The sequence below is a fragment of the Nothobranchius furzeri genome, chromosome 17 (genome assembly GCF_043380555.1).
Source record: "Nothobranchius furzeri strain GRZ-AD chromosome 17, NfurGRZ-RIMD1, whole genome shotgun sequence".
NCBI classification, from domain to species: domain Eukaryota; kingdom Metazoa; phylum Chordata; class Actinopteri; order Cyprinodontiformes; family Nothobranchiidae; genus Nothobranchius; species Nothobranchius furzeri.
The window spans coordinates 46,993,917-47,015,466 of NC_091757.1; the positions used below are offsets into that span (position 1 = coordinate 46,993,917).

Genomic DNA, 21,550 nt, shown 5'->3' on the forward strand with positions numbered 1-21,550 from the left:
TGAGAGGAAGAGACATTTAATGATGTAAACAAATGTATGTATTTTCCAACAAATTAAATCATGTACAAAAATGACAAACAGACATGGCTCATCCAACTTTTTCTTAATAAAGTATTTCACTCAAGTAATCCCCATCTTCATCTTCACCTTTGTGTATGTACTTGCACGCGTGCACTCACTCATCATAACATTTCTTTCTGGTTGGTCTGATTAAAAGAATGTGTTTAACTGTAAATGCTGAAAACATGCAACACCTTTGGAAAGATGAACAGGATGAATTTATACTCATTTTTAAATATTTACTCAAATATAGAGGACTTTTTAAATGTTTTTGCTACTTCATTTGAAGTTGGAATAACTTCATGGTGACACCAGAACAGCATGATCAAATATAGTGCTGAGTTACATAACACAACAAAAATAAAACTCCCATTAACAGGAACCAGTTTCATCTTGATAAACTAATATGTACTTTCAGTATCATGCTAGTAAACATCTGTGGCTTTGCCCATTAGAAAACAATATTTTAATGGAATCATATGTTTTGTCATTTGGTCAACTCAGATTTCAGCCTAAACAGAGCTTCATAACTTTATACTAACATATTCTAAGTATTTTACTAAAGCACAACATCTCCATTACCCAGGAAGAATTTAATCTTTGTGCAAGCCGATGAGATGTAACAACTTTTGAGTGTATTAGTAATAATTTTAAGTGTCACTTTAGAAAATGCACATTGATACATATTAATAAATATTAATACATAAACATAGTAAGGCAGTATAACTGGAAAATGGAAAATACTAAATATATAGAATTTCATGAACAAAGTGAACAAAAACTACCTGATAAATATAAATAAATGTGGGAGTATAACTTTTAAACAGTACAGAATGTCTTCCCTTCAGCACAGTGACCGTCTCTGCAATTCAAATACAAAATTACTGAACTATGTTTTTAAGTACCCTCAGATGCAGCATCTTCATTTCCGTTTTACTTCTAGTTGCTTCGTAACAACCATGTTACCATAAGCATCATGCTGTCAGCTTTCATGTTCAGACATGCTGTGGGAGTGTGCAGCAAAATACAGGGAGAAAATAGGCAGCATCCAGGTGTTTCCTCTTCTTAAAAGGAAGAACTCCCCTTATCCACTCTGAAGAGAAGAGATGAAAAAGAAACATTTATGATGAAATACAGTTTCCTAAAATGGATCTACAGTAGGGCAAAATAGTATTTGGCAGCCATTGATTGTCCAAGTTGTCCCAGTTCAGGTGTGTAATTTTGATCAAAAATAAACTTCAACTGTAAGAGACTGAATGGGAAAAAATCCAGGAAATCACATCACGGCTCCTCTGATGGCGTTTCCTTGCCTTACCTTACTTGGCTCATCTGGACTCAGCCAAATATAATTTTTACTTGTGTGTGTGTGTGTGTGTGTGTGCTTGCATATGTCTGTTAATGTTTTTAACCTGTTATGGGAATCTGGGGTCATTTTGTAAAGCACTCTGAGTAGCACTTTGTTTGAAAAGTGCTTTATAAATAAATCTGATTGATGGTGCAGAAAATACAGTATTTAAAAAGAAACTCTTCTATCTTCCACTTGTATTAATGGCACCAATTTTAACTCGTTCTCTTTTACTTTAACAAGAAAGTATGACTAGAAAACAGTTCAATAGCGTGCAAAACAACACGCTATCATCTAAATATATCCATAATTAAACTATAATCAGTAAAATTGTAAGTATATCATTAACATGTTAAGTAAGCTACTGGAAATGTTAATAACATTTAATTTATACTGCTAAAAGTTTAATGGTGACGTATTTATTATGTACGGTTTGGCAGTAATCCAGTTTAAAGTATGTTCACTGATACAGTAGACGCGTTTGTGAATTACATGCTACAGTGGCTTGCCATAATCCTGCAGTCAGCTAAGAATAAACAGGATGGCGAGGACTTTTCTTAGATCTTAGATGTTGTTAGATGTTCTTGGTTTCACGACCATCATGTTTTTTCGGAACCCCACTTGATCGTGAGCCTTTCATCAATAAAGGTGAAATGTGGCTGGATCTTCCAGCATGGCAATAATCTCAAACACACTGTCCAGGCATAGAAGTGGCTACGTAAAATGTATTTCATGGTTCTGGAGTGGCCTAGTTAGAACTCAGACCAATAGAGAATCCCCAACAGCAACAGCCGCAAAACATCACAGCTCTAGAGAAGATCTGCATGGAAGAATGGGTTAAAACGCCAGCTACAGCGTGTGCAAACCTGGTGATGAGCTACAAGAAATGTTTGACCTCTGCTGGTAATTGGTTGGCATTGACAAAGTACTGAGGAAACCTTTTATCTATATACAAAAAAAAAAATCCTACAATGTGATTTTCAGAATTTTTTAACGTTATGTCTCTTACAGTTGAAGTGTACCTGACGATTACAGACGTCTCTCATCGTGGGAGAGCTTGCACGGTCGGTGGCTGCCAGATTCTTTTTTATCCCACTTTAGAAATATTTAGAGGAAACAGAAAACGGCCAATGCGTACATTTTCTGTGACAGAGACAAAAATTTGATAGCTAAAGAAACAGTGCAACAAAACAACGTGTTTCGGTTTGCTGCAGTGTCTCATTTGCATTTGATCTGTGGGTTTCTGTTCATATTCCATTCCCAGAACAAGTTCACTGTTTAAACCCGTTTCACTATTTACAAAAACAAATCACCCTGACGACGCTTTCTGATGCGGAAGAAAGTGTTCTTTACAAAGAGGGGAAAAGTAAAATGAATAGAACATTATTTTAAAACGTACATTTAAATTTTTTTTACTGTACTGCCATTTGTTTTATTAGCTCTCTATCAGAGAGGTTATAAAGTAAGTTACACGCTGCTTTTATCTTGGAATTAATCTCTCAGTGTTTCTAAATTCTTCATTTTCAATAGCATGCAAGTGTCTTAAAAGTTTATTAGTTCTTGGGAGTGTTAGATTCACATGGAAGCAAGCACGCATACACATCATTGGTATGTATAAATGACAACTTTTAAATGACTAAGGTAGGGTGATTCTTGATTGATCTTGAATTACAAAACTAAGAAAAAATTGACCCAAATCTAAAGCAAGGTCTTTAAAAAACAGAGTAGTGATATTACATGCCAGCTCAGTGGCATAGTGGTAGAGTGTCTGCCCTGAGACTGGGAGATCATGGTTCAATTCCTGGTCGGGTCATACCAAAGACTCCCTGCTTGACACTCAGCATTAAGGGGTTGGATTGGGGGGTTAAACCACCAAATGGTTCCTGAGTGCGGCAGTGTCTGCAGCTCACCGCTCCCCCAGGGGATGGGTCAGATGCGGAGAATACGTGTCACGCACACATCAGTGTGTGTGACAACTGATGGGACTTTAACTTTAACTGTTTGTGTAAAAGGTGTGCAAAGATAAAGTAAGGGTGGCTCACTTCTAAAGGCACTTTGTTGGAATGAGTGATTTGTACGCAGTATTTCTAGAAAACATGTAAATATTGAATGAATAGCAGATGCTGATCACACCGTTTCTTTTGTGCTCCTCAGTTAAACTATTGCCTTTAAAAGAATGAATCCAGCCACTCACAGCTCGTGATAATATTTAAATAAACATTTATAGGCTACTTTATTGGGTACACCTTGCTAGTACTGGGTTGGACTCTTTTGCCTTCAGAACTGCCTTAATTCTTCGTGGCATAGATTCAACGAGGTACTGGAAACATTCCTCAGAAATTTTATTTCATATTGACATGATAGCATCACCCCCGTTGCTGCAGGTTTGATGACTGCACATCCATGATGTGCATCTCCCATTCCACCACATCCCAAAGGTGCACTATTGGATGGAGATCTGGTGACTGTGGAGGCTATCTGAGTGCAGTGAACTCATGCTCATGTTCAAGAAACTAGTCTGAGATGATTCGAGCTTTATGACATGATGCATTATCCTGCTGGAAGTATAGCATCAAAAGATGGGTACACGGAGTTCTAAGGGGTCCAAAGTGTGCCAAAAAAAAATGTCCCCCACACCATTACACCACCAGCCTGAACTGTTGATACAAGGCAGGATGGATCCATGCTTTCATATTGTCGATGCCAAATTCTGACCCTACCATCCGAATGTCGCAGCAGAAATCAAGACTTGTCAGACCAGGAAACACTTTTCCAATCTTCTATTGTCCAATTTTGGTGAGCCTGTGCAAATTTTAGCCTCAGTTTCCCGTTCTTAGGAGTAGCACCCATTGTGGTCTTGTGCTGCTGTAGCCCATCTTCCTCAAGGTTTGGCGTGTTGTGCGTTCAGAGATAATCTTCTGCATACCTTGGGGGCGACGGTGGCACAGGAGTTAAGTGCTCGCCCCGTAATCGGAAGGTTGCAGGTTCGAGCCCAGTTCAGTCTGTCGCTGTCGTTGTGTCCTTGGGCAAGACACTTAACCCACATTGCCTGCTGGTGGTGGTCGGAGGGACCGGTGGTGCCAGTGCTAGGCAGCCTCGCCTCTGTCAGTGCGCCCCAGGGCAGCTGTGGCTACATTGTAGCTCATCCCCACCAGTGTGTGAATGTGTGTGTGAATGGGTGAATGACTGGTTGTGTTGTAAAGTGCCTTGGGGGGTTCCAGGACTCTAGAAGGCGCTATATCAAATACAGGCCATTTACCTTGGTTGTAACGAGTGGTTATTTAGAGTTACTGTTGCCTTACTATCAGCTCAAACCAGTCTGGCCATTCTCCTTGACCTCTAGCATCAACAAGGCATTTTCGCCCACAGAACTGCCTACGTCCCAAAATACGTGCTTTCCAAACCCAATCTCTGGTTATCTTACAATTTATTTACTGATTCGAAACATTTAGATGTGACCAAAAAAAAATACCCATAAGGAAGCACTTAACTGTTTAGTTTTATAAAATTTGACATGCAGTTTTTTTTCCTGTTGCTGGATGATTACATGTATCAACAGTTGTTGAAATATAAATAAATTTAATGACAAATAAATCACTAACTAAATAATGGCTTTATACTTACTTAGCTGATGTGTTCTGCAATTCTATATCCAGTCTGTTTTAGCATTAATTTAGAGGGAGAAGAACAATTAGTTAGAGGAGGGTCAAGAGGAAATAGGGCGAGTGTGTCAGTACACATGCAAATGATCAGGGTTCATGGCTTGTTTACCACTTTTGTATAAGGAGAATGAAAAAAAGCACCTGTGCTTCATGGTGGTGGTTATATGAGTCTGTTCTAAAGAAGTGGAGGTTACTGTCTTAAATAGATTTTTGACTCAATATTTCCTTTATGATAGTAGTTTCACACCAACATAATAAAAATCTTCCTTTCAGTGGCACGGGGTTGGGAAATTATCTGTTGAGTTTGCAATAACAAGTAGGTAGATTTAGAATGAGCAGTGAGGTGCAACTTGGTTTATGAATTTATTAATATATACGATGAAAATACCTGTGGGGAAAGGTTGGTCTTACCTCACGCACACACACACACACACACACACACACACACACACACACACACACACACACACACACACACACACACACAGAGAGTTTAAAAATTACAAATATTTAACCTTTTTCTGCTACTCCACTGTTTCTAGAGTAGAGAAGTTGCAATAAAGCCGATTATACTCTCTGCAAAGAGGCAACATTTTACTACAAGTCAATAGAAACTCCATGAAATTTAAATTTGTCTCAAATTTGTTCCAGTAGGAATTAGATTAAACTCCCACAGAAGATCGGATGTAGCTTCAGATGCGGTATGTATAATAAATTATTGACACAAGATGAATGCCACGTTACAGGCAAAGAGCAATAGGAAAATACTGATACTAGTTTGTAGGGATGTAAGATATTTATATGGCAATAGACTGCAACATATTTTCCTGCGGTATTCCATCGATGTTCAAAAGCCAATTTTTTGAAGAATTTACATGCAAACATTTGTGTATTTTCTTTTATTCTGGTGTAATTCAAACGCCAACCGCTAGTTGGCAGCAGTGTGTAATGGGTTTTATTTCCACCACTGAAATGTAAATGCCTCTATTAGGGTTCAGATACCTCATGTTAAACATATTACGTTTCAGTTTGGACAGTTTATTGATTTTTCCTACAATAATTTCAGTCTAAAAAAAATCACTGATATCGGCGCTGATATCGTGATACATATCTTATCGTCTCCCCTGTGTCGTGATACGCATTGTATCGCCAGAATTTCACCAATACACATTCCTACTAGTTAATATTTTTTGGGATAAGAAGACGGCAACAAGTCAGTGAAACGTTAGTCTGAAGATGAGAGAATTCTAAGTGATGTTTAGTGATTGTTTTAGTTTGGTTTTACAAAACTCACTGATAAAAACAAGCTGGTTAGTAGATTTACCTCATGCATGTAAACTTTTATAAACCCCTCTTTTTGTCATACCTTGGGACAAGAGTAAAAAAATATATAAATAAATACACCAATTTCACTTGGAATACAATTTTTCCACAGTTTACTAGGAGTTTCTCTCTGGAATAAGTGCAAAAAACCCAGCATCTATCATTATCTACACTCTTTAATGTCTCAGATTAAACTCTGAAGGTGCTGCAAGTGCAGTAAGATGAAAGAAAGGATGAATCAGGCTATGGTGACAGGACAGATTAATGGTTGTGTGGCAAGGTGGAAAAACGAGGGCCCGGGCGGGATTCCATCCCCAGACTCCCGGGTGAGAGTCATACGCTCTAACCAGTCAGCCAAAAGGGACATCCCCTTGGCCAAGTAGCCAGGGCGCATGATCAATCGGGACACTGTGACAGGACGCTCACACTGCCACATCTTGCCCCCTCTTTCCACAAGCACGTCCTCGTGCTCCCGCGCAGGGTGCCACAAACTTCACATCCATGGACCTACTTGACAGTACTACATGGATCCTGCCGACAATGCCAAATGTGGCAAGGTGGAGAAACGAGGGCCCGGGTGGGATTCGATCCCCAGACTCCCAGGTGAGAGTCATGCACGCTAACCAGTCAGCCAAAGGGACATCCCCTTGGCCAAGTAGCCAGGGCGCATGACCAATCGGGACACTGTGACAGGACGCTCACACTGCCACATTTGTGTTTTAACATTTATAAAACAGCTGGGTTTGGCAAAACTTCCCTATTGTTAAAAATCCTATAGATAGGAACTATAGTGTTCACATGAAACTACAGTGCAGTTTCTTGTTTGATAAGATAAAATATTTTTTAACATGTTAACACGGAATGGAGAGAGAGGCGCAGACTCACTTTATGATGCTGGGTGGAATGTGGACGTACTCCATAGGAATTAACTCTCCAAGCTCCCTCAGGCTGTTCACATACTTGATCTTACTGCTGAATTTGGAGCTGTGGAACACAAAACCATATATAATGTATAATTATGGGATACATTTAAAGATACATTGTGTAAGAATGACGTAAGCAAAATCCAGTGGTCAAATTTGGTTACTGCAGGTTTTTGACCAAGGCTAGGCTAAAAGGCACCTCCCAGGTATTCTTGGTCAGCTAGCTAAACGGCTAACAAATGGAGAACACATGCCTCGGTAGAACATGAACAATGGAACAAGTCTTGGCGGATCCTGATGACTGATTGTGTGAGTTAATACTGTTGTTTTCTTCCAAGAAACAAAGAATACTGATGTAGAGGAGCCTGTTGAAATTAAAACTAGCATTGTTGTTCTGTTTGAAATCTATCTCAGGATGAATTTAAAAAGTCACATTTGTTGTTTTAAAAAGGTTAAATCCAAACTGATTTCTGATCTTTTGAAAAATATGTGATTGGGCCCGATTTCTGATCACATGATCGGATCGGAGCATCCCGAATCTTTATAATTTTGCTGGCCGGTGTTGAATTACAAATGTCGGCACTGCAGCATTAGCTTGGTGCAGACTTAGCAACTCTGCAGGCTTGTGGCTTGTAAACAAAGACCATGTCCCTCTTTGGCCATTTTGAAAGGAAAAAAAAACTATAGCAATCCCCAGCCAGATTAGAAAAGCCAAAGTCTTATTAGTCTCACACACTGAGATTTAGAAGGAAATCTGTTTCAATGCAACCTTCATTCCACCATAATTGGGACATTAGACTGTTTTGACATCATTTCTATGATAAATTCTCACCTACCTATAAAGATGATTAGGCTTGTATTGTTTTCAATATCTACTGTACTTAGCAGCTCATAATGAAGCTGTTCATGTTCTGACCGAGATGATTTCTTTCATCAGTTGTTTAAACGTACAACTAAAAAAGTGCCACCTGATAAAGGGCCTGGTGATTCCCAGCAAAGTCCGAACAAACCAGGAAGGATGAACAATGAAGAACATCTTCAGGTTTTTCTTTAGTCTGCAGGACAATATAAAAGACAAGTGGGGCTAGTCAGTTTGTTACCAGAGATAAAACTAAAGCAGGAGTAAATACACAGAAGGAACAGCCATAAATGGTCTACATTATTGTTATAAACAGCCTTTTCAGGAAACTTGCTTCCAAAGTGAAATTTCAGAGATAATTTTGTGTGGTTTAAAGTAGTGAAACCTGAATAACCACATAAAAATAAGGATTATGAAAAAAACTCCTGTGGGTGTGTCAGGAATTCAAATAGGAGCCTTTTGAAAAACTCATATAAAGCTCACAAGACTATAACGTGAAACATTTTTGCAGTGAGTCAGACAAATGCTTCCAAGATGAGCCTCCGGCTCTCTAAAAAGGGAGGAAAAATAGAAAATCTCCCCTTTTCTTGGTGATCTTTGCTTGGCTCAAGATGTCTTGAAACTTTCATCTGCCTTTGAAGGCAATTAAAGCAATTATTCAGACAATAACACTCACATTTGGACACAGCATCCCTTCTGTCTGATGAGTATTTTATGGGGAACATTACCTTCTATCAATCATCTGGTAGCATCTCTTCATCCAGGTAAAACCAGGCATCCTCCTGCGAGGAGTGGCGCCATTCAGGTACACGATCATGTAATCCTCTGCCACCATCAGTTCCAACGTACTAATTACATACCTATCAACAAAGAGATGACTGAAAAAAAAAACACTGTCGTCTCAAACAAACTGTCCAACCTGTTTTCTTAGAAAGTCACGTTGGTTCTTTTCTATGAATCATAAGATAACATTCAAAACATCATAGAAAACCAGTTCAGAGTGTCCTTGCAGCCCGGTGACGTCACTGATCTGTGAGAAAGCTGCAAGGCAACACTTTCACCTGCATGCTTTGGGGATTTGTCCATGTATACTTACAGAAAAAGGTTTTCCATGACATAGTTATAATTCTCACAGTCACTGTCCGGCAGGAAACATGCTGCAAACACAATGATGGCATTCCTTTCGGCATAATAGCCTGAAAATATAGGAGCAATACATGATTACAAGGCCAAAACTGCCATAAATTAGTAGAAAATGTTCTTTCTCGTGAATATTTTTTAGTTAAAAGCCTTTATATTTTTTTGCAAACCTCCATGGGAAATGACTTTTCTGTATGGCTCGATGCATTTCATATCGATTCGATGCTCCTGCTCTCCAATCACCACGCTCCTCCATAGTCTTGTGTCTCCTCTTTCTTCTTCTTCTTCTTCTAGATGACCTGCTGCAGCACCACCCGAGGCTGCTCCTGCATCCTGGTCTTCTGATTCCACTGTCATTAGTCATAAGAGAGTTTAGCACCATTACAGACTAAAAAAAAAAACAACTGACAGTTTAATTTCTGTTTTAAAGGCAGTGCCGTGAGAAGGTAATTTATTGTGCTTATTTTACATTTCCTTGTAGAGGTTAGAGGGGAAATGCTGTTCTGACGAATGATAGTGTCGTGCAACCAGCACAACCTGCTGAGAAGCATTTCAGACTACAATAAAGAACAGGTCTACATATCTGTCTTCTGGTGTTTGCTCAGTTCAGTATGTCTGCTTCTGCTCAGGTTTAACGAGACACCATGGTTGCGTTGCCCCTCCAGGGTTTTGTTTTTACCTTGCACATGAAACTCCAGAGAGTCAGACTCATCAGGTGTGTCAATCTCATCAACACTAATGTCGAGGTCATCCCCAGTGTCCAAGGCATCATCCTCCGTGTCCAGGGCATCCTCTGAAATAAGGGAGCCTTCGCTGTGCTCCAGTGACACATTCATGGGTGGAGCGGCCAGCTTTCTTCTTTGATTAGATCCAGCAGACGTATCTGCTGAAGAGGGTGGGTCTGTTTAAAGAGATGGGATAATTATCCGTTGTATCGTGTGGAGAGTTATCAAAAGCAGGTTGGACGTATTAACATTTATCTTGTTGTAGAGCACAGCCAGTCCTATAGGTCGAAACGTGATACCATTCTGGAAAAGTCGTCCCTCTTACCGGTCGGCTCATGGGTCCCCGGAAGAACGAAAAAAATCACTGCAAGTCAATGGGGGAGCTACTTTCTAGTCCGCTTTGCCTTACGCCCTGGATACGTTGTACTGCTATTTAAATGAAAACTAATGATGGATGTTTCGACCATGCCAGTCACTTATTTTGAGATTCATTAGTTTGTAGAAGTTCGTAATTAGCAGGACTACAAACCAGATATCAGTGCATCGCATATATGACGTGACCACTGAATCTCCTCTCCCCTAGCTTAGCTGCTACTTACCACATGGCCAGATTTAAGGCGGTTCTTTCCTCCTGAAAGAAGGATTTGAAGTTCACTGAACTTACAGCCATTTGCCTCTGTTTTTCTCCGTGTCGGGTTCGATGTCGTCACTTTAGTGAAGCGCATTTGTAGTCCTGGACTTATTTTCACACAAAACCAAAAATAATGTTTCCCCTCGTTTGAAAATAAGCACTCTCTTGGTATCAAAATGCTTCTTTAAATTCACGGACATTACCTCTGCTGCACCAGCACCCTGCTGGTAGCACATAACAAGCAGAATTAGAAAATAGCCCCATTGACTTGCATTCATTTTTTAATTCTTCCGGGGATCCATGATCCGGAAGGAGATAAGCGTGACTTAGGCTCCCTATGATTGTTCCAAGCATCTAGTTATCGGTGAGGAGCTTTATTAGGAGGGTTTTCACCATCTCTGGCGCAGTTTCTCTAGAATTTCAATAAGATTACAAGAATGAAATTGTGGCTACAAATGTTTGAAAGGGATTTCTGCTAAAAAGTTATTGAGTTAGTCATCCAATAGGAGATAAGCGAGGAGCTACAGCCTTTCTGCATCTAAAGGTCACAGGTAAGGAGGTTTGGGTATGCCTTTTAGTCGTTTTCCAGATATGCAGGTTTGGGCACGCCAAACTGGAAGGACGACTTTGAGAAGACACATGTTTTGTGAGAGACCCATAGGCTGGCTTCAGAACACCATGATGCTATATAAAAGCAGGAGGAGGTGGCTGGGAATCTCAGATCGGATTCTTACCCGGAATGTCATTACATCATTGTGAAAATCATGACAAAGTTATATGAAGGGACAGAACTAGACTTGGGAAAACGACTACACCTCAGAAACAAACTGAAACAGAAACACCTTTGAAAAAAAAATATAACAAATAATTAACAGAAAACATGCGAACATCTGAGAAAATGGAACAGAAACAACTCAGAGGAAACAGAAGTGAAGAAACGGAAAGCTGAAAACACATTTAAGATATACAATTCAATTCTAATTCTAATTCAAAAATACTTTATTAATCCCAGAGGGAAATTAGAGAAACAAGCTGCAGAAAGTATTTTTCAGAAACTATTTTCCAGAGGAGACCAAGTCACTGCTTTGCAAGTCACAAGTGAGTCACAAGTCTTTTCATTCAAGTCTCGAGTCAAGTCCAAGTCAAAGACAACAAAGTCCAACTCGAGTCCAAAGTCAATGATGTGGAAGTCCAAGTCAAGTCCAAGTCCTTAACTATGAATTTTCAAGTCATAATCAAGTCATCTGTCCAACTTCAATTTAATGACAACGATAAAGCTTCTTAAAGCTTCTTTTATTTGCCCAAACAAGCAGAAAGTGCAACTGAAACTGATTCTAAACAAAGTGCTGCTGCATCTAGCAGTAACTCAAACCAAGAATGAAGAATGATTTATGATTTTTGTCCATGTCGTGCCACTTTTGTGCTAAAATATTAAATATGCTCAAGTCATCATCAAGTCAACAGGTGCAAGTCGATTCAAGTCGCAAGTCATTGGCGTTCAAGTCTGAGTCAAGTTATAAGTCTTTATAGATTTTATCAAGTCAAGTCAGAAGTTATTAAAATAATGACTCGAGTCTGACTTGAGTCCAAGTTATGTGACTCGAGTCCACACCTCTGCTATTTTCTCAAATCCAGCATTTTCTGTATTAAAGTTCAGGTTTGTGTATTCTTGAGTGAAATTTAAATGTCATTTTCTGGTGTGAAATTTTTTAACCTGCAGCTATCAGCAACAAATGTCTCTTCACTAGTGTTCAAAAATGCTCTAAATGATAAAAATGGACAAAAACTACATAAAAAAACCATCAATTTGCATTTTATTTAAAGTTACTTTAATGGCATTAAACAAAACAAAATCCAAAAAAAGATGTTTTAAAAACACAATGAAAAATAAATCTCACTCAGTTTCTCTCTGTTTATTTACCTTCTCTGTTATCCGGCTCAGCGGCTTCCTCACTAGAGGCCATCGTCATCATCACCTCTGCTGCACCAGCACCCTGCTGGGAGCTCCTGCTCAAAGGGACAGAAATACAATAGTGAGCAACAACATAAATGATCATTCCTATAACCAGTACCACAAGGGGCACAACTACACATAGTAATGGGCCGAACAAGCCAAAAACAATCATCTATCTACAAAGGAAGCAAACTGAAGTTTTCCCATGACACAGGGTCAAAAAAGTTAGAGATCCAATCGAGACGTCAAGATTTATGAGTGACAAAGCAGATGGAGAGAAACTAAACTGGCTGCCTCATTCCCAGGCTACACATGTGGGTTGAGGACACAATACAGTGCAGTGTTGTTACCACCCTCCACCCAAATAACCCCCTCCAACAGACTGCCATTAGCATGAAGCCGGCAAACAATAGAAGAAAAGCGGTACAGATTGAACTGTGTATGATAACAAAATTCATACACACACTTTTTATTTTCCTTTTTTTTTTTTAAACAATACTCCGGGCTCCTACCTTTCCCTCATCCTGAATTCACCCAAAATGAGAGACCAACCCGTCTCTCGACAATAAGTCACATGACGGGTTAATTATGGAAAGACCTATTGTGTGTATGCAAACATGCGCGCGCGCACACACACACACACACACACACACAAAGTGGTGAGCAGGGGAGGGTCATGGATCCCAAAGAGGAGGCGGGTCTTTATGGCTGCAAAGTGGGGCAAACATGCGCAATCCTGCAATTACTGATGGAACAATTACTGTGCTGCAGAAGCAGACAACACAGCACACATCACACACGCACTTAAATGAATACTAACTCCAGATTTTTACTTAATTTGGCATCTAATCAGACAAATTTATAAAAATTCAGGCCCTGATAATCAGAACTTCATTTTGTTGCAGAGCATGATTGAGTGAAAAAGCTCACCTGTTCAGGAGAACGTGAACATATCCCTCTGGCACATACTGTGCATGGTCTTTTGTGTCGCAGTGGGCTTCTGATTGGTGGTATGGTTCTCCTTCATTCTGATGGTGAATACGGTCTGAATCATATTCACTTTGTGCACCCACTTGATGCTGGGAGTACTGGAGATCAGCCGAGCACATGGAGCCGTCCACGTAGGAGCTTTCAGATACATACTGACACTTTAAACGTGCATCGCCCAGGCAGTAAGGGGCGTTCCCTCCAACGTCAAAACGGTTCTCACTCTGCTCAGATCTGAAGTTCTTAGCTGAAGAATCAGTTGTGAACTCAGCGTAGACTTCTGTGGCATCCTGCTGACTTTCTAATTTGGCATCTGTGCAGGCTCTGCAAGCACTCTGGTTCTCAGTTCTTTGGTCGATGTGATGGAAGTTGTAGCCATATTTGGTTTGACCCTGAGTTGTGTTCTGACTTCCTGTCGACTGGTAGGCAGCATTCTCGCTGGTTGGACGAGATGAGAGTTGAGATGTCACATCTTGGGGTCTTTTGTTATGGGAATAAAGAATCTGGGATTAGCGTAACTACAACTGGAACATTCAAACATTTATTTTATATTAATAAGAGCTTGGCTTTGACATGTTGTGGTAAAAAAAAAAGAAGCCAAATTAAAAAGCAAAACTCTTGGGGGAGTCCAGAAGCACCGGCATCAACACAAACGAGGAGAGAGTGGCAGAACACAACAGGGTTTGGAGTCATATTTCCTTATATTTGGACATCTTGCCTTGGATTGGATAACAGCACCACAACTCTATCACTAACTCTGTTTGCTCTGTAATGTGGATGTTTCATCTCCACAAACACAACAAGCCTGGAAGAGCTTCTGCCATGTGACAGAGTTGTGAACGGTAACGTTAGCTTCTGCTAGTCGAGACGTTCTCTGTCGTTTCCTGGACACTAAAACAACAGCAGCCTTCCCCGTCGCGAGCCAAGATGGGCGAGCCCATGAACGTTAACTATTTTTCTATCAGAAGCTAATGTTTATGTTTATGTTTATGTGCTTAGCAGACGCTTTTACCCAAAGCGACTTACAATTATTTTTTAACCTATAGGGCATGTTGTGATCTGTGGGGTAAACCGGAGTACCCGGAGAAAACCCACGCATGCATGGGGAGAACACGCAACTCCACGCAGAAAGGCGAGTTTTGAACCTGCAACCTTCGTGCTGCGAGGCAACAGTGCTAACCACTGCGCCACCATGCAGCCCATTGCATGTAGGAGATAGGAGACTATTTTCATGTTCAGCCTGCATGAAAAACTAAGTGATTGATTATAATCAGAAAGAGTTTTCAGTGTTCCACACCTTTAAAGTAACATATCAAATGTCAGGAACCAAGATCAAAAACTCCAGTACTACTAATGATGCAACACAACACTGCAGCAAATGTCACTGTCAACAAAAATCTTCCAACTGCAATTCTTCTTCTTCTTCGTCTTCGTCTTCGTCTTCGTCTTCTTCTTCTTCTTCTTCTTCTTCATCAATATTTCCTTACCTTTTCTGGTCAAGATGCATTGAAAGAAGATGTAAAAAAAAAAAAATAATAAAGAAATCATTGTGTGGCTGCGCAGTGGTTATTATCTTTTGCAGCTCATTTTTCTCATGCAAACACTCACAAAACTGCACATGCACACTAACACCAACACCTTGTTAGAAAAGCCAGGGACGCTGTTCCCATTAGCTGAGGAGGGACTCCAGCTGTAATGAGGCAGGTAATGCATATTTAATAAGGTTTATAAGAGCACACAGAGAGCTGCAGATCAATCCTCATCACTAAACACACATCGGATACTCTCATACGCAGAGTTCATTTTTTGGTTACACATACAGACTCAATCCTGTCCCGTTCAGTGTCTCATTCATTCTGTTGTCTCACTAATTCAAACATCCAAACAATAATCTGACTTAAGAGAACCAGCCAGCTTCATTCTATCAGAGAGAATAATGTTCTTCTGACAGTCTCAGAAGAGAAAGGCTAAAAAAAAAAAAACTATTTAGTGAATAATTTGACAAACATGAGTGGAGATGTGACAGGTGTGTGATGGCATGTTTTTGTCTAGACCAGGGGTCATTTGTGGCCCTCAGAGGGATTTTGTGTGGCTGCAACTTGCATTACATGAATGGTGGAATTTTGTTAGTCCAGCAGGCTGTTGATGTATATTGACAGATATAGTTCATTTTTAAAATTTTAAAGGCACAGTTGGCAGGTTTGGCTTACTTTTAGCACCCCCTAGTGTTCCGTTAAAGCAAAAGCGAAACCTAGCTCCTTGCTGTGTGTTTGTCTTTTTAACACCTTAATCTAAACAACAGAAATACAAAAGATGGATAAAGGAAGCCATAGAGATAAGGAGACGTGGATGTGGGACTATGAAGACAGACGATGGGGTCTACACAGTGGATCGCGCATGGGATTGCATCATCAGAGAGGGGAGAGTGGGCAGCAGAGGGCGACAACATCCTCTGCTGCCCACGGATAAACGGAGTAAGAAGTGATGCCACCATCAGCGTCAGCTCTGAGGATGTTTGCAGCCGCAAACGAAACTGTCTTCAAGGTAAAGAAAACCCTTTTCTGTGTTTTGACAAAGAACCAAAAATGGAATTAGAAGTCAAAACACAGTAAGAACGTACAAAAGATGTCAGCTAAATTTTTTTCTTAGACCAACAGGTCTTGCCACAAGAAGCTGCAAATGCGATATTCTGGCCACAGAGGGCGGTAGGGGTCTGAGTGACACTTCATTAACCCTTTAGCACATACTGGCTAAGGAAAAAATATTTAAAAATATGAAAAATTAGCATAGTATGGCTTTAATAATAAGCCAGTTTTATGCCATTTTGAGCAGTAAAACTGTTCCAGACTGGTTCAGTTCGTATAAACCAATTCTACTGTTTTGTGGGGTACCTCAAGGTTCTGTTTTGGGCACACTCATACTTCTACTATACACACACCCTCATGGATGAATCTTTGTACAGCAATTTTGTCTGTGATAGGTGCAATAAAATCAACTTTACTGATTTACGTCAAATAAAAAATACTTGTAAAATAATTTTTACATTTTAGAAAAAATAAACAAATAAATAAATAAACTTTTGTGGCCCATGAGTATTCTTGCCCTTGCATTGGAAAAAACTGACACCCCTGATTTAGACAGACACTTTCATTCAATGGGCATTTTTTTTCCTGCACAACTAGATATAAAGGCACAAAGTAAACCAAAAAAACAATTAAGTAGTTGCTTACCTTGAAACAGGTGAATAAATATCTTGAGAAGCTTTGTGACCTCCAGTCTGCTGCCCAATTGACCATTGTTCATGATCATCTGTCCTTACAGGTTGTGGGTCATAGTAGTCCTCAAACCTGTCACTGTTTGACTCAAATGTTTGTTGATATGAGGAAACTCCAATCAGATCTTCAGTAAAACTCAACAGGTCAGAAGTTTCAAACACATGCCTTTCTTTTCTTTCTCTTTGTTCTCCTGGAGTCAGTTTCGGAAGCGATGTGTTGTCCACATCTGCATCCTCATCATGCTCCTCTTCCATTAAATCTCCAGAAAAAGGTAAACCGAGTCCTTTTTCAGCAGAAGTGCTTAAATCGTTTACTGGGGAGCTGATCAGAGAGCTGCTGTGAGAGACTGAACTATTGGTAAGTACAGGAGACTCTGTTCCAGATATGTCCCGTTTTACTACCTGACCCCCCCAGACATGAAATTCGCCCAAGGACGTAGCGCTGGGTGGAGGTGCAGAGGGTGACAACCCACCTTCATCAGAGTCTTCCATTGAGATCTGTGAATGGACGTAAACTTCCTCTCTAGTTTTCAGGAAGTGATCTGATGGATACCTTAATGAGGGCGACACACTTCGGGGCAAAGTGCTCGACTCGCATTTATTATTTTCTTCATCAGGTGATCGACCGTCGGATGGATGAAAAGCTTCAGAGTTGGCTTTCGATTGGCTAGGGCTGGTCATTTCTGGACCCACTTCTTGCTTCAAGTTCATGTCATGGCTGGACTGGTAGTGAGGGCTAATGGCTGCAACGTCTGATTCAGTGTCGGTTCCCATGATCTGTTGCGAACCAGCCTGATTTAAGTTCTCCAGGTGATCCTTTTGCGTAGCTTGTGCATGACTTTTCAAAACTGTGGCAGCGTACGTCAGCATGCTTAAAGTCTCCATAGGTTTTCTTATTCCTTTGGATATTTTGCTTTCCTGGGTGGGCCTACCAGACCACTCTCTGCTAGCTTCTTTGACTATGCCAGATACAACAATGTTTTCCATTTCTAAACCAGAGAATGAATTTTCATCAGAGTTAGTCTCAGGATTATTGTGACCACTAGTGTGAAGGCTGTTCAGTGTCTCTCTTTCTTCACCCGAGAAAGAGTTTAAAGATCTTTGCCCTTCTACATTGTCCTTGCTTTTTTGGGGGTTCAAATTATGGCTTTCAATGGCATGCTCATCTTCATTGTGAGTGATTTTGAGGGGTAGATACAGCGATTGAGCGGATTCTGAGTCATAATGCGTCTTTGATAATAAACTGTCCCAGTCTATACAGCTTTGGTGTGCCTGGATTTGGATTTCAGTAGATTCTCCTGGACTTTCTGAAACCTGCTGAGTGACTTTAGACGTGTCGACCAGAACAAATGGAGAATGCTCACTGGATTGCTCCATCCAATCATCTTCCTCCAATTTGTCCAATCTTGTGTTTTCATACTCGCTCTCAAGTGGACTTTCCTCACTCCTTGTCAGGTGGACAAAGTCTCTATCAAATATGAAGACTTTGTTTACTGTTTGCTCAGCATCTGACCCATTCTGGCCCTGATTCGGTCTTTCATCACCAAGGATAGGCTTGTCTACAGTTACAAAAGGGCTAGACTGCTCCTCCAGCTGTATCACATCTACTGCTGGGCTCAGACAGGTGTCAGGGGAAGGTGTTTGGCTCCACGATCCAGCTCCTATGTTGTCATATTCGGAGGTGGACATGACCATGCCATGGAGAGGGAACATCTCAGGACATGGGCTCTGAGCTCCCTGCATGTCTCCAATGTCCGTTTCTTCCTCCTGTGTTCCACCGTCTGCCGTCTCTATGACTATTTTCACGTTGTGCTCGTTACCACTCCACTCAGCATCTTCGCGTGTCTGGTCATGTGCTTTACAGACACCATCGTCTTCAGAGTCCTCGTCTTTTTCTGTCCGTTTGCTAGTTTTTGTCTCAACAGAATAATCTAGCGATCCTACACATTTGAGGTCTTCATCATTTTCAGGTCCTTCAGGGGTCGTCATTATGGAAGAGCTGTCTTCTTGGATGGTGGTGTTCCACATTTCCATTCCACCGGCAGAGTATCCTTGAGGACTTTCTACAGATGTGTCTCTCCTTAGATTGCGATTCAGTCCACAGATCGAACCAGAGTTTTCAGACAAGTTGTCAGGGGTAGTCAGCGGTGACAGACTGTCATCCCGAATCGTCGTGTTCCACATATCTAGTGATTCCGGGTAAGAAGTGGTGGTTCCACTGTCCGATTTAAGAAACCCCTTCTGTTCCGAGTACGTCCAAAAGTCCAACAGCTCCAAATGCTGGTCTCTCTTTTTACTTTGGACACATTCGTCCTCTTCTTTAGATGTGTCTGGTGTCAGCGTGTTTAGGATAGTTTTCTTTTTTCTCAAAAAGGGGGATCTGTCTTTTTCTTTTTTGCTTTGTACAATCACTTCCTCGTCTGGTGGTGTTAACTGGAGATCAGATATAGAAACAGAGTTCCACTGATCCTTAAATAAAATGTCTGGGCTCCAGTTTTCAAATGTTTCTGTCTGTTCTTTAACAAAACTAAGTTGAGGTTCAAAAGTCTTTGTTCTTTGTTGGACCATTTCTGCTTCAACCATCTTCTCTGTGTCATTTTTCTCAGCCACATCAGAGTCTTTCACACTAACTTCATCTTCAACCTTCTGAATACTCTCTGAGCTTTTGGGCCTGCCTAAAGCACCATCTCTAGGGGACAATGTCCCTTGGGAATCAAAATTAAGTTCATCCCAGGTCTCTGACAAGGATGATGACACGCTGTCTTTGTGCTGCAGGCTGCTGATCCTTTCAATTACATCTTCTGGGAAGAACCTGACGCCACAACTGCTGGGTGGGCGGCTACCTACCAGGCTATTCACAGGAGTTGGGGGAACCATTGTCTCCATCATCTCATTTCCGTGGATCTGGCCTTGGTGATCAACTGAAGAATTCCCACTTCCAAGCCCTCTGGATGAGTTAGGAGCAGAGAAATCTATCAAGCTTAGCTCTTCAAGTTCAGATAAGCTCGAGCTTCCAGCTCTTCTATCACCTTCATCTCCTCCTCCTAAAGAACTCAACAGTTCCCCTCCTGCTGGCAGAGGCTGGTCAATGCTATGGAGGGGGTCAAAGCTAAACAAATTAAAATTATCACTTTTATTTCTACTTGAGCGATGCTTCCTCCTCTCAGGCGGGACAGGGGGAGATAGAGATGAAAACCCTAAGGGGGAGGGGTTTCTTAGTCCTCCTGGTCCTGCTGCTAGACCTCCACTCGCCATGATCTCCCCAATTGGGCTATCATCACTCAGGAACACAGAGCTCTCTTTGGAGGAACGACTGCTGCGAATGGTGGTCATACCGCTGTCTGGGCTCAACAGCTCCCCAGCACCGACTGCTCCTGTGTCTTCACGATCTGCCATCACCCTGGTTACACCGATAAAACAGCACTCTCAGCAATTTGATTATGTAAAATCTCATGTAACCAACTCAGTTTCGTGATATTTTTTACCCTTTTTCCTACCTCGCTACTGCCACTTCATTTTCATTGATTCCCTCGGCTCTCTCCATGTCAGACCCATCCATGTCATTGATGCCAGACGACCCCTGGGAGAACTCCACACTGCCCGCTACTCCCTCTGTGGAAGATGTCCTGCTGCTGGGGTGGCAGGCTAAAACCGACCTCCTCCGGTCAACAAAGCTTTTGAGGAGTTCCTGGATGTCTTCTTCTAGCAGAGGAGGAGTACCAGAGGGTGCAAACGTGTTTATTGGAATGTGGTAGACTTGGACACTCTCTGCATCTTGCCGTTCACCAGATAGGGGCCAACTGGAGGACTCCTCCAACGCTGCACAAATCTGTAATAAGACGAGTAACTTTATTTACATTTTCTGCCTTATAGACTCTTTATTACTACACTACAAAAAGTGATTTCTAAGAAAGTGAAAAAAGACTAATTTTGGACACTTAATTTTATTTTTAGTAAAAAAAAAAAACAACAACAATTCTTCTCTTGAAAATTAGTATTACTTAAAATAAGGTAAAAATTCTCAAATATGATCCAAATTTTCTTGTTTTGAGTAAAAAAATCTGCTGATGGGATAAGCTACCTCAGCAGATCATATTTAGGAACCTTATTTTCTAGAGAAGAATTTATTTTTTAAAGACTAAAATATTGCCAATAATGAACAATTACATTCATTCAAGAAGAGATTTTTCAGTTGAAAACTTTTTTTAATCCAATTACTCAGGCAAACTTGTCCGAGCTGAATTTACCTGGTTTAACATGTCTGTGTTGTTTGAGTAGACTGCCACCTGCTGGTGGGGATGATGAACTTCATCACTGACAGACAGAACTACAAGCCCCTCGTAACCGTGGTGATGACAAAAAGATTTCAATCCATTCATATAATCCTGCCAGTCCTGCATGCGAAGAAAAGACAAACATAACTTTTTAATCACAATATTCTTAAAAATATAGGTAAACATTTTAAAGTTTTAGTTACATTAGTTTTTTATTGCACATATGATTTATTCTAATTTAGTAAAAGTGTTTTCAAGAGTGTTCATCTGTTGTAATGAGATACAAAGCTGTCAAAGTGCACAGAGGGGTAGAAAGACACTTTGTGATTTATTGTTTGGAAATTAACTGTTTGCTCTTAAAACAGCCACCATGCACAGATTATGGTAATTCAG

General features: G+C 40.7%; 1 protein-coding gene across 6 annotated transcripts in view; it reads right to left on the reverse strand.

The window, feature by feature from the left end:
* LOC107394009 (prune homolog 2 with BCH domain) overlaps positions 1–21,550 on the reverse strand; it is a 43,770-nt gene continuing 22,220 nt past the window's right edge. For 3 of the 6 annotated variants that reach the window (XM_015972710.3, XM_054731497.2, XM_070546120.1), the window contains 13 exons: positions 21,131–21,277; positions 20,381–20,712; positions 16,840–20,283; positions 13,553–14,089; positions 12,590–12,675; positions 9,992–10,213; positions 9,483–9,662; positions 9,269–9,368; positions 8,901–9,032; positions 8,282–8,368; positions 7,276–7,374; positions 5,030–5,062; positions 1–1,153 (listed from right to left, as the gene is read on the reverse strand). In XM_015972710.3, the coding sequence (XP_015828196.3) occupies positions 1,126–1,153; positions 5,030–5,062; positions 7,276–7,374; positions 8,282–8,368; positions 8,901–9,032; positions 9,269–9,368; positions 9,483–9,662; positions 9,992–10,213; positions 12,590–12,675; positions 13,553–14,089; positions 16,840–20,283; positions 20,381–20,712; positions 21,131–21,277 (5,427 nt within the window). In that variant the 3' untranslated portion in view covers positions 1–1,125. Of the gene's footprint in view, positions 1,154–5,029; positions 5,063–6,391; positions 6,434–7,275; positions 7,375–8,281; positions 8,369–8,900; positions 9,033–9,268; positions 9,369–9,482; positions 9,663–9,991; positions 10,214–12,589; positions 12,676–13,552; positions 14,090–16,839; positions 20,284–20,380; positions 20,713–21,130; positions 21,278–21,550 lie in introns of all 6 variants that reach the window. The other 3 variants (XR_008559226.2, XM_054731496.2, XM_015972711.3) reach the window with 3 other exon arrangements.